Raw genomic sequence first — 14,401 nt, 5'->3', positions numbered from 1 at the left:
TCAGGGTCCAGGGCACGAACCCGTGTCCCCTGCATCGGCAGGCGGACTCCCAACCACTGCGCCAACAGGGAAGCCCCAGGTGGTTCTCTTTTAACGGAACTTAGAGAACCTGGAACATACCTCTACAAAAATTACAGGTGGGAGAAGAGGAGATATCCTGGCAATTCTGGGATAATAGTACCCAAAAGAGAACCCACTTTATTTATTTATTCTTTTTGGGGGGCCGTGACATGTGGCTAACGGGATCTCAGTTCCCCAATCAGGGCTTGAACCCGGGCCATGGCAGTGAAAGCCCAAAATCCTAACCACTAGACCACCAGGGAACTCCCGAGAACCCACTTTAAAATAACTCGAAATTTCAAATTAGATAGCAGGGGACAAGATGTAATTAAAATATTATTTTAAAAAATAACTATGAGGGGCTTCCCTGGTGACGCAGTGGTTGAGAGTTCGCCTGCTGATGCAGGGGATATGGGTTCGTGCCCTGGTCCGGGGAGATCCCACATGCCGCAGAGCGGCTGGGCCCGTGAGCCATGGCCACTGAGCCTGCATGTCCGGAGCCTGTGCTCCGCAATGGGAGAGGCCACAACAGTGAAAGACCCGCGTACCGCAAAAAAAATAAAAAAATAAATAAATAAATAAAATAAAATAACTATGAAACTTAGATATATTTTATCTTACATTTAACAAAATTTAACTTACAATGCAACTCTGCCCTAATGACTAGAACAAAGGAAGAATGGGTTCTGCTGACACTTTTTGGCATATGTTTTCTGACAAAGTCATATAACATGATCCAATTTCCTCGAATTTACTTTTCACTTTTGCAGCATAAAAGAGGTTCATTTCTGCAAATATATTAGAAAGATCCAACAATTTTTCCTAATGCCCTCTCCTATTCTTTGCTATTCAAAACATGCTTTTCTGAAGTTCCATCCTGTCACCTTCCTTGTAACTTCTACAATTGTCAAGCCATCTGATTCTGGCAGGGCCTCATCTGTCAGACCCCACCAGTTCAGCACCATCACTTTCAGTAACTTCATGAAATTCTACATCTTTAGCCAGATTCCCTAGTTCATTTCACAAATTAGATTGTATTATATTACAGAATCTTCACATCAGCTGGCAATCAGCAGGGAATGGACCGACAGGGGCCTCAGAGGAACAGTTACACAAAAGAGATACTGGAGTAGAGGCTGATTGTATACGTAGTCAGTTAACTGGGAAATGTGTAAGCTTTCTAACAATTTTTACTTCCCTACCCAACCTCATAACCCTTTGTGCTTTCCTGCACAGGCAAATGAGATGAAAAAGAAGTGGGTGTATTTTCTAATGGCAGACTACTGTCGACAAATGATCTTAGGGCAGAAAGAAAAGTTAGAAGATGAAAATTCATCTCCATACCCTGCCACACCTCAAGATTCATTGCCATGTGTAACCCAGAGTAACCTCAGGTTCTGCGCTTGCCCCTTGAGATCTACCATGAGATCTTGCCTTATCTGACTCTGGGTTAACACTTCTTCTCTCATTTCAGATGCTGCTTGGCAATTTTATTTCTGAGAACAAAGGCTCAATCACAGGTCAACCCTAGGGAAAAAACCCAGAAAAGGGGGTATCCAGAAGTGTGGTTTAGGGGAGACTGCAGTTGGGGAAAGTGAAATAGAAGAGGGACAACAAGAAGAATGTCAATTGGGCATAAGTAGATGAGACTAAATTCCCAGTCAGCCATATTCTCAGGGTAAACTTGAACAGCATAACATCCAGAATATGCCCAACCTTATCTATAACCAGAATTGGACCAAAGACCACACCCCCACCCCCGCAATCTCATCCATCCCTTGGTTGTATTAATACAGTTTATATTTATCACATTTTCTTTGTATTGAGATGCTGGGTAACTGGCTGATCAGAGTGAGTCCCTAGGAAGAAAGGGACCACATGTCCTACTCATCTTTGTATTTTCACCCTCTCTTCCTTCTCCACCACGTGCTCCCTCTCTTCCTTGCACATAGTGATGATCAATAATTTGTTTATTGAATTGAATCCAAGCCTTCCAGGCAACATCAAATCTGATGCTCACAAAGAAAGGGGATAGGAAGCCATACCAGGAAAGGCCCTGAGATGTAAGTCTTCTATTAGTCTAAAGCTAGAGGGTAAAGAAACAAAAAAAGGTAGTTCTGACCAAACAAACGAGGTTATCTGGGGTGAGAAACAATGGAAGACCTTTGTACTTAATCCATCTTTTACCCAACCCTGCTTTTAGAATAGAACTGAACAAAACAACCTCTCAGCAGTGAAAGGATGACATAAAAGGATGCTCTTGATGTTCAACATTGCTACATTCCTTCTCCTACTATGAAAGCAAAGACATTTATAATCATCGCTTCCTGGTTTAAAGATTTCCAGGGACCGATCATGTTGCAAGCCAGTAACTCCATCCAATCTAAGATGACTCATTAATCACTAAGAATCTGAAAAGGTCCTGACAAGAGATCTCTTGACTTCAGAATTGTTAAGATCTCTTTCAATGGCTGGAGGCCAACCCTTACCCAGCTGTTTTCCCTAACAATTCCTGCACTCAGTGCCTTCAGTGCAGAGACACAGTAAGGTCTCTACATCCTTAATATAGGAAATCTTCTGCCTTCACCCAAAGTACCAACCTGACAAATGGCCTACTGGACATCCGCTGAGGAGTCTATAATAGCTGTCTTCAAAACAAATTAAAGAACTTCATTTTCCAATACCATTTCAGGCATAATTACTCTGCTACTAACCATTGCTCTACTCTCATCAAGCTCAAGAAGAAACAGTCTAGGACAACCTCAGGTCCTTTGCAATGGTCATTAATCTTTTAACAATCTTTGAGTATATTGTCAAGAGCTGAGCTATGACCAAATTACATAACCTTGGTAAAGATTCTAGGCTTCTTGTATCATCTGAGCAAGTCTAATAACCTTCTGCTTAAATCAAGTAAAAAGGCATGACAGATGCAGTCCCAACCTTGGATTGTTTTAAACTAAACCAATGTACTTGGCAGTCACTGTCCAGTACATAAATACGCAATACTAAATAACCCATCCAAAAGATCAAATCATTAGACCACCACTTAGACTGTATTTAGGGATGCTTTTCTACTTACAGTCACCTACAACACTGGACCAAATCAGAGTTTTATTTAGGTCAGGCATTAAGTTATTAAGATTTTTCCTATTTTCCAGAATAAGGGTAATTTTTCCCATCTCACTGGGACAGAATTCAGATATCTCAATCAAGTCCCAAAGTGATGGGGAAGATTCAAGGTTCTTCATGGGCCTTTCAGCCAGTGCTTGTGGGGAGAGAGTCTGGGCCTCCCCGGAAGAGTATAAGGCCATGTCCGACCACGAAGGATGTTGGGAACCTCCTTCTCCCAATAAAGTCTGCTCCCAAAGTCTGGCAGCAGCATAGTTCTCACTGCAAGCAACCCAGAACAGAGAGAAAATTCATTCCTGACTGCAATCCAGCACCAGTCAATGGCTCACTGAAAACCCCTGGAATTTTCGAGAGAGAATCTCAAGGACCTGCTAGCGAGCCCTCCTCTACAGCACCACACTGCACCTGTGTTAAGACAAAGGAGAGCAAAGGAAAGAACATTTGATCTGGTCCTGAGAAGAAATGTTGTCCCCGGGCTGTGACTGGATGTCTCACCCCATCCTTTCCCCGAGGTCCAGGCTGAGGTGGCCCAGTTAATCAGCACTTGTTATCGACTGCAAACCTATACCATGAGGATGCTGGCCATGGTGCTACCAGATGTCTCTGAAATAAATGCCTTCTGAGAATCCAAACTCAAGACAAGGAAAACAGTGTGGCTTGGGTGTTTTCTCATTTTGCCTGTCTATCAGAAAATTCAGCTAAATTCAGGCCTAACCAGAGTGATTTAAATGAGGTCATCTGCAATGCCTATTCATTCACCTCCTTCAAAATGGTCTTTGCTCTGTTTTGCCCTTTGAGCATGCTATGTTCAGTCTTGTAAACTGCTTCAAACCATATGCTAGAAATAAGATATATAAAATATGCCATTCTTGGGTTAATGTCTTTTTCTTTCCTGGGACAATCTTACCTGCATATGAGTCTATTTTTCACCAAGGCTGTAAAAATCTCCTGAAATAGTTTATGCTGGGGATGTGTGCTGAAATTTCTCTCATTCTTGTAGTTTATACTGAGATGAAACAAACAGAAAAGCATTTTATAGTAAAAATTATTTAGGCTGCCTCAAAATTACCAATGCAGAGAAAGATCACTGTATGCATGAAGATATTGAAGGATTTGGGGGATTCAATGTATCACCAAAGCAAGTATCAGTTGTTAAAACAGGAAGTAGAAATTCGATTATAAAGTTAATAATAAAGATTATAGCATATATATTTCACTTTACCACATTAACTAAATGATTCCCTATAAACATTTAAGAGCTAAAACTGGTGAGAGGGAAGAAAAGGGCATATGGAGAGAAAGAATGATTGGGCACATGATCTAGACAGCCATGAAACAGGCAGACAAGAATCCCTCCCTTTACTTTACTACCCACAATGGCTCGTGGTCGCTCTAGTTGTTAACACCACTGGACGCCATGCATATTTCCTTGTGGTCAACACCACTTCGACTGTGGTTGTGGATTGTGGGTGTGGGTGTGTGTACAACAAAGTTGTGAGATATTCTAGCTTCAGTTTTTTCTTTCCTGATATTACAGCCATCAGAGAGGTTAAAAATAACCCAAAGCATTCCACTTTAAAACTGGGAAAGGATAAGAGGTAATGCACAAAAGGGTCATATCACTATGGAATATACAATACAATATTTTTGTGCCCATTAAAATAGACCAATTTTAAGATCTAGGAGAAATATGCTGGAATTACATGGATGTACCACCTCAGAGGCAGGTTATGTATCCTTATTATTGCCGTTTGTTCTGTTCTGCCTTCACAGTCTTTCAGGTGTCATGGGACTGATTGTGTGTCCCTAAGTTAGCCAGGGCTGTCATTTCTTAGTACATGGACATGGGCAGACTGAATATGTAACAGCTTTTAAAGAATTTGTGTTCTTTACCTAAACACGTATTTTAAAAATATTAACTCATGTAACATCATGTGATGTTTGTGGACTATTAAAGTCATTGTCGTAAAATAACAGGGAAACAAAACCTAGGCCAAATAAATAAATTATCATTCGAGAATATTTATATATATATATATATATATATATATATATTTAATTTTTAACATCTTTATTGGAGTATAATTGCTTTACAATGGTGTGTTAGTTTCTGCTTTATAACAAAGCGAATCAGTTATACATATACATATGTCCCCATATCTCTTCCCTCTTGCGTCTCCCTCCCTCCCACGCTCCCTATCCCACCCCTCTAGGTGGTCACAAAGCACCGAGTTGATCTCCCTGTGCTATGTGGCTGCTTCCCACTAGCTGTCTATTTTACGTTTGGTAGTGTATATATGTCCATGCCACTCTCTCACTTTGTCACAGCTTACCCTTCCCCCTCCCCGTATCCTCAAGTCCATTCTCTAGTAGGTCTGCATCTTTATTCCCATCTTGCCCCTAGGTTTCATGACCTTTTTTTTTTTTTAGATTCCATATATATGTGTTAGCATATATGGTATTTGTTTTTCTCTTTCTGACTTACTTCACTCTCTATGACAGACTCTGGGTCCATCCACCTCACTACAAATAACTCAATTTCATTTCTTTTTATGGCTGAGTAATATTCCATTGTATATATGTGCCACATCTTCTTTATCCATTCAACTGCTGATGGACACTTAGGTTGCTTCCATGTCCTAGCTATTGTAAATAGAGCTGCAATGAACATTTTGGTACATGACTCTTTTTGAATTATGCTTTTCTCAGGGTATATGCCTCGTGGTGGGATTGCTGGGTTGTATGGTAGTTTTTTAGTTTTTTAAGGAACCTCCATACTGTTCTCCATAGTGGCTGTATCAATTTACATTCCCACCAACAGTGCAAGAGGGTTCCCTTTTCTCCACACCTTCTCCAGCATTTATTGTTTGTAGATTTTTTGATGATGGCCATAGAATATATATATTGATATTTCATGTCATTCATTATTTACATGACACTTAGTGCCAAATGACCTTAACAAACTGTAAAATGGGGAGAACCAGCTCCTGGAAGGAGGGTGGCCCATGACAATATGCAGCTTCTAAGAGGTCTCCATGGCAACAGGAGAGAAAAACAGGGGCTGATACTTTCAATGTGAAAGGGGAGGGTGATGCTTCAACTGAAAGCCCCATGGCCTTGACAACTACAGCCTTCAGCCATCACATCTGCTCACAGCAGGTGCTTCTTTATGCCTCCTCACAACTGGCAAGATATGCACCAGCCAAAAGCTAAAGACTTGTTATCAGCCTCGCCAGGTCAACAGCCTGAGCCACTTCCTCATGGAGCAAACGCTAAATGTATGTCAAGAGGGTATCCTGAAACTCCCACTTCACTTTCACCTGCAGCCATTCAGCCTGCTATTCACACAGTTCTTAAGGGAACAGGTTAAGCACTAACTAAAATTATTAAACTAAGAATCCCCACGGTAAATTTTAAAATGGGTTTTAAATTTTAGCTCCTGTGACAAACTTAAATAAATCTTTGGGCTAATTAGCGGCCCAGGCTGCTGAAGGTAAGGGACATACTAGATTTCTTACCTAAAATTTTCAAGTTCAACGGCTTCTGTGGACTCGTGCCACTGACCTCGAGCTCTGCGTCCACCCGCCCTGATGGCAGGCTCAGACTTCGTTATGCTGCTTCTGGCAGTATCGAAGTTAATGGCTGGAAGCTACAGAAATAAAGGCACAGAGGACTTGAGGATGACAATTCAGCACAGGATAAAGACAGTCACAAAAGCAGAGGGGACAGTGAAGGGAATGAGTGTTTCCCCAAGCCAACAATTAACAAGTTAGCTATGTCAAGTGTAGGGGTTTTCCAAGATTTAGACATCCTTGACTTAAACATTTACTCTCTCTATCTTATGCTGCTTTTTCTTCATAGCTTGTAACACCACCTGATATCTTACAGTTATTTATGTATTTTCAGTCTCCTTGGTTATACTGTCAGCTCGACACAAGCAGGAGCTTGCCTACTGCTGTTCAATGTTGTATCCCTAGTACCTTACACAGTCATGGGGATCTAGACCTGGGGGAGGCCTGGGCATTAGGCGCTTTTGCAGCTTCTTGGGCAATTCAAACGTGCGGTCAGAACAGAGAGCTGACAGATACAGCTAGAAACTCTCTGGCCTAGAGTGGAGCCCCAAACTGAGAATGAGTCATCTTCACTCATTCTTCATCTTTACCAGTCACGTACACTGCTTGCCAACTGTTAGAGTTATAAAGGTAAAGAGATTCTATCACTTTTAATCAGTCTGAATATCCTGATTCCTCAATCATGTTTATAAAAGTCATGAAAATATATTTTAGAATTAACCATAAGAAAAGGAAAAATTTACATTAACTAAAACAATTTGAGTATGCCCCCATTTACAATATTAACTCGTAATTATTTATATAGTAAATTGTGATGTTATCAGTATTCAAGTAGTGTCACTTACCAACATTTACCTATAATTGGGATAACCCTGAGAATTGTTTCTTGTACCACAGTAAAGCTGAACGAAGTGCAAACAAATATCCTATTCCTTCCAAAGTACAAATGAGGAATGTTCTATAATTAGCTAAGTTTTTACAGATGAGGTACGGAAAGCATAGTATAACAAAATAAACTTTTATTTTCAGTAAATCATTCTGTCCTATATATTATAATTATCAAATAATGCTACAATATGCTGTGCTTGTTGTCCTATTTCATCAAAGCATTTGATAGAAGGCTGCATAAAGACATGGTTTCCTCATCTAAAGAGAACATGCTGGACTTCCCACAAGGCAGTCAGCTGATAGATACATTCGAATAAGGACGTTCTTTAATAGGAAGCAAACCTTTCTTCATCATATGCCACCCATAGTTGAATTCTCAAAATATTAATAATAAATCTTATATCCTGTAAAACTACATTTCTATCTCAGTTCAGTGGGCCAGTCCACAGCCACCACAAGACAACAGGCCACAGGCACTTGAGGCACAATGCTCAGTGGTTAAGAGAACGAACTCTAGGCCAGATGCCCTGGGTTGAAATCTACTCTTAGACAGCTGCATGATCTTGAAAGTTACTTAATCTCTCTGTACATCAGTTTCCACATCATTACAATGAAAATCGTAATAATTCTATGTAGTTCAAAGTTATTATGAAAACTAAATGACTTAGAATTTATAAAGCACTTGCTATGTGCCAGGCATAGTTCTCAGTGCTTTATACTCTTTTAATCCCCCAAATTATTCTCATTGCACAGATGAATTTGCTAAATAAATGAGATTTGACCTTCCAAATTAGATGATTAGATGTGATAACCCAAATGATGCTAGGCATGAAGTCAGAGCAATGAGCAGATTGTCCTGTGTTACTCAGGACGTGGAATGATGCAGCAAACAAGAAATAGGTTTTCCAGGCCCAAGGGCTCTCAAACCCCCTTGCCATCACCATAACTGCCAGAATAGTGACTGTCATAGAGAAGGTAGCCAGCACAGAGGGAACAAGCCCAGTGCACTCCAGGGAGAGGGCAGAAAGTGGCAGCAGCTTGCAGCCATTCCCTTTGGCAGCAGCACGGGCAGCTGGTGTTGGGAATCCACTCATGCACACGCAGTGGATGAGAAAGACTTGACATCTATAGTTGCAAAGACCAGGAACTTAATAGGAGAATCTTTAAGCAACCATCCTTCTTCAAATAAAAGTAACGTGAGTTTGAAACCCAGTTCAAAGCTTAGAGCCTTTTCTCTTGGCTCCCCAGTCCCTTAGGCTCTTTGTGAATCCTTTATCTACCACATAAGTAGGTCTAGTGAAATCTCACCACCTGGAATAGCCACAGTCGGGGTATCCAGAGTGGAAGGGCCAGGTGAACAGCCCCTTACAGACTTCTGTCATGTTAAGCCATTAGTTCTGTTAAGATACACTACATCCAATGGGTTATTTTGGGCAACTCAAAAGTCTGAATTTTCAGCATCATAAATGTAGCATAACACAAATTCATATAGATAATTTAAAAGTGTGTCCCTTCCTACAAGTAACAGACTTATAGGCTCTCAGATTTTAAAACTTCCTCGAAAGGCACAGGATTCAGCCACCAATCATCATCACCATCATCACCACCATAATCATCATAATGATCATCATCATCATCATGATCACCATCATGACCATCATCATCACCATCAACACAGATAACACTTGTGTGGTAGTTACCACATGCCAGGCACTGTTCTAAGTGTTTTGCAGGTTTAAATCTATTTAATCCTCATAATGACCGTATGAGGTAAATACCATTTTATGGTGAGAGGACTAAGGCATAGAGGGCTAAGTGACTTAGGGCCTATAGTTCACAAGGGGCACAGCTGGGATTCAAATCCAGGCAATCGCCCTTCCTCTCCAACACTCTCAATTCTCCAACATCTCTGATGTATCGCCAATGATGAGAAACACTATCTTGTGTCAGCCCATTTGCTTTTCAGAGTCCTACTCTTGCCCAAGGTTTCCTTCAGGCTGAGATGAAAATCTGTCCCCCTGTGTTCTTTCCCTGTCTTTCAGCCCAGCATCATCTCCTTTTACAATGTTAGATTTGACTATAAGTCCACATAAAATAAATAAACAAAAACTTGGGATGAATAAAAACAACTTCCCAAGTTGTAGGTGCATTGAACTGGTCACCCATCCCAGAAAGCATTCAGTGTAAGCATGCATCCACTCCTGCCCAGGAGCATGCTGCGGACACAGCTGCTGACCACTTTTCAGGGCTCAGCACACACAGCTCCTGGAGATCACCTGCCCCAGCCTCCCTGGCAGAGCCAGTCACTGCCTCCCCAGTGGCATTACTGTGCCAATCACTCTTACAGCACTTATCATAATCTCATACTACATCTGCATGACACATCAGCCTTTCCCCCTGAATTTGGCCACCCTGAGGGCAGCCTCACATCTGTCTGTCTTTGTGTTCTTAGCACCTCTCACAGATCCAATGGGAATGGGATACCTACTTTACCTACTGTGGAATGGGAAGCTCACTTCATCCCCAGTCTCTTTGCTAAACTGATTCATCTCCAGACAAGTTCATTCGCTCAGCACGTGTGTTGCAGACACATCACTTGCCAGATGTATGAGACCCTGGGTATATAGTGAGCAGGACAGCTACAGCCTCTTCCTTCTCAAAAAGTTTACAGCCCAATTGGGGGGGTCGGGGGTCAACTAGCACTAGAACACACAGCAAAATGAGTGAACAAGGGTTTGTTGTGGTAGAAAGTAAAAGAGAGATAGGGTGGGTCATGGACCAGGATGCCCGGAATATTCCAGAGTATTCCAGGCAGATTTTTGCACAGGCTGGAAGGCAGAGAAAAACTGTATGTGCTCTAGAAAGTGGCAGGTCCCTGAGCAGCTTGAGTAGCATGAGTGGAAAGGAAAGAGACTAGAGATTCAAGTGAAGGACCTTCCTAAAAATTTGATCATGTCACTTCTGCCTGGAAATTTCAACCTTCTCTGTTGCTTATGTGATAGATAGAAAATTTGTAGATAGGCCTTCAGACATTGCACAGTTTCTTACAGCTTTATTTATCACTACTTTCAACAGAAATGTCTAGTCACCATTTTGCTTCAGTGCATGTTATTTTCTTTCCTTCAGATATCTGATTATTTTACTCACTTTACCCAGACCGCCTTTCCCATCAATTCCACCAGAGGACAGTCAGCCCATTTTCCAAGAACCATGTCCTTTCCTGTGACTTGAGCTAAAAGTGGCCTCCTCATCCTCCTCAGAATCCACCCAGCCACTGCCCGTGCCTCTCCTACAGGATTCAAATGTCCACTGGCTGGGGAAACCATAACTGCCATTCCTAGTCCTGCTGTCTCAGAGCACAACAACAGTGCCTTAGGCTTTTTCTTTCCACAGCATCTATCAAGACCTCAAGGCAATTAATGGGCCTGTAATGAATTCTTTTTCTATCTTTCTTTCATCTGTTTTTTTTTTCCTAATTGCAAACCAATTTCTCAGCTCCCTATGGTTTTAAATGTAGGAAAAAAATTTAATTCCAGCTCAAGGCAAATTATTTCAAGACTTGTGAACATCTCTGGTGAAACCTCCAACCAACTTTATGATTTTACTTTGCTTCAACAACCCTGGGGCAATTCTTTTTCTTGAAGTATTTGGTTTTACTGGATTATGATTATTCTTACCCTGTTTAGGATGAAGGGGCTCCTCTGCCTCAGTGTGTCTCTGTCCCCACTTCTGTGACAACAGAACTGTCCTCAGAACAGCAGTCTCTAAGGTGGTGAAGCAAGGTACGCAGAGACTCACAGAGCAACCGGGATGAGAGCGAAAGTAGAACACGGGAACAGACGCAACAATGAGGAAGGGCTTGGCTCATTAGAAATTCAGATGAAGGACATCCAGTTCTTGTAATTCTCTGCCCAAACCCACAAAGTACACTTCCCTCTGCAACTGCTTAATTAGCCATCTTGGTTCATTTGCAAGTGACAGGTCAGGTCTTGTTAGAACAGAAATTCAGGTGAGTGGGCCTTAATCCTCAGGCTTCCCTTTTCAAACTGACTGCTAAAAATCTTAGAGCCTGATGTGTGGCCAGCTTGCATATTTTGATGGTCATTTCCTCTGGACTCTGAGTCTACTTTGTTCCCAAACCTTGTTTTTCTTTTATGATAATCTGAGTACTTTACATATCTTCATAAGCCACCTTACACTCTTTCTGGAGCAATCAAGATATAAACAAATTCTTGATTTATCCTCTCCAATATCTTTCTTCTCCTATAAATGTCTCTGCATTATTTAACAGAAAGGAGAACAGGGTGTTTAGAATAACATTTATTATTTCAAAATCACAAATGCATGAAAGTTTTATAAACAGAATTAAGAATGAATTTTGTCACCCTCAAGACATTTATATAAATGAGCAGTTATTTTCATTTTTTCTTAGAACTATGCACTTTCTGAATAATTCAAGCACTACAAACATGCATTTTTAAATGTGTGAAATATTTTACAAAAAGATATGCCATGTGAATTTTTCAGACAACAGATTGCAAATTCTAAAATTGGTTAAAGGGCGGAAAACTCTTAAATTTACTTTACGCCTGCCAGGTGTTAGCAAGGGAGTGGTGTTGAGAGAAGGCACAACAGATCCAGCGAGCGTGGACTTCAAAACTGGACAAGCAGAACCCACACCCACCACTGGTGTCTCTTTTACACTAGCCAGGTGGTTATACGTACCTATGAGGTCATCTAACTTTTAAGTTACAATTAAATTTGGTGAAAACTGATCAAGAGCTCACCGAATAGAGTATATGGTGAACAGGAAGCAAAAGTCAAAGTTGGAAACGTATAATCTCTCAGGAAATTAGAAATGTAGACAAGTCTTTCCAAAGCACAGAAAAAAATAATGCTACAATGTTGAAAGAAGGTACTTTGGGAAGAAAGGGATCACTTCTGGAATGGAAGATAAAGGAAAGCTTTTTTATGGAGGTGCTATCATTAGATCTTGGTCCTGGAAATAGGTAAGACTTTATAGAAAAGAAACTTGGGAGAAGGACAAATTTGAGAAAAAGCAAAAAGTAGAAATATTTGACATTCTGGTTACATCTTAGGATGTACAGTGAGAAAGAATGGAAACTATTGATACAACCAAATCTGTATGCTGAGTCACTGTGCTTCCTTTACTAAGAAAGAGTGAACTTGATGTGTGGCACCCACTCGTGATTATCAGTGAGCAGTAGGCCAGGAAGACTGTTTTAGCCATGTGGAGATGGACAAAGAGTAAGTGATGCTGAAATAGACAGGTGAGAAGAAGAGAGTTCCTGGGGTGAGGGTGGGGTTATAGGCTTAAAAACAGAGAAGAAGGAAGAGGAAAAAAATATTTTAAGGCCATGTTTTCTTCAAATCAATGCTTATCCAGCTATTTTTTGAATTTAACTTCCCAAGTCATTTAAAAGATATCTCAGTGGTTAGAGGCACATATTGCAAAGATGGAGTATTTGGTTAGATCTGTACCTACCATTAGTTGGCTGTATGATCTCGAGAAAGCCATTTAACTTCTCTGTGCCTCAACTGGAGGAGAAGTGATGGGGTCGACCTGTGCCCCCGGGAGGAGACACAGAAGAGGAAGATAATATCACGGGTTCAGAGATCCTCCTTGGGGAGTGAGGGGTTCGAACCACACATTGGGAACCCCGGACCTGGGGGCCGACACTGGAAAGATGAGTCCCCTTAGTTGATTTGAAAACCAGTGGGACTTACAGGAGGGCTGTAAGAAACCAAGACTCTGCCCATGAAGAGCATTCACACATTTGCTTACTCATGGGAACAAGGCAGAGGAAGCAGATTGAAACTGCCTGTGGCTCCGGCTGGTTTCCTGCGACCACCCCAGTGCACACCCCAGCCCATGCCGCATGCCTGCTCTAGCCCCTCTAGATCCAGCACAGTCCCCCACTAGAGTGAAGGTTGCCATAGTTGAGGAGGGTTCACACTTGGAGGGGGACAGAGCCAGCTTGGATCCAACATAGCATCCAAACAGAGTGAGGGTGGCCTTTACTGGCTTTCAAAGAGGCGGTGGGTCTAGCTTAGACCCAACCCTCAGGGCTTCTGCTCCAGCAACTCGGGCCCCACCTTGCCCCTGATAGAGCAGTGATGGCCACTAAGTACAGGAGAAGCCCTGGCTCACACATGGCTCTGGCTCTATCCCCTCTGTCTCCAGCCCCACCTCCAACCATAGTGAGAGCTGCCAGCACACTCTGCGGGAAGACATGACCTCAGGCTCACATCAGATCCAGCTCTCCCACCAAAGCCACTGGGCACACACAGACTGCACAGGTATGCTCCCACACAAGGACATGCCTTCAAGACCGGATTAGGTAACTGTTTCATGTAATTTCACGGGGGAAAAGAATAGATGAACACAGTGAGTATTTTAACAAAAAAACTAGAAAATATAAAACAGAACCAGTCAGAGCTGAAGACGACAATACCTGAAATGAAAAACACAATACAAGTAATAAACCACAGACTAGACAATACACAAGAATGTATAAGTGATCTGGAAGATAGAATAATAGAAATCACCCAATCAGAACAGCAAAAAGTAAAGCAAATTTAAAAAGTGACAATTGAATAAGGGACCTCTAGGACAAACATCAAGCATACTAACATCTGCATTATAGAGATCCCAGAAGGAGAAGAGCGAGAGACAGGGGTCAAAAATGTATTTGATAAAATTATGGCTGAAAACTTCCCAAACCTTTAGA

General features: G+C 41.6%; 1 protein-coding gene across 1 annotated transcript in view; it reads right to left on the bottom strand.

Annotated features, from left to right (window-relative positions):
- The window catches only part of NEK10 (NIMA related kinase 10), a gene marked incomplete at its 3' end in the record, with an annotated part of 125,713 nt that overhangs the window by 89,971 nt on the left and 21,341 nt on the right, over nt 1-14,401 (bottom strand). The window contains 2 exon segments of the mRNA XM_079712624.1: nt 4,097-4,195; nt 6,708-6,838. Coding sequence (XP_079568750.1) covers nt 4,097-4,195; nt 6,708-6,838 — 230 coding nt within the window.

Source organism: Hyperoodon ampullatus (assembly GCF_949752795.1).
Source record: "Hyperoodon ampullatus genome assembly, chromosome: 10".
NCBI lineage: Eukaryota > Metazoa > Chordata > Mammalia > Artiodactyla > Ziphiidae > Hyperoodon > Hyperoodon ampullatus.
Note: the sequence above shows the minus strand (reverse complement) of the source record. Positions and strands in the feature narration are given on the sequence as shown.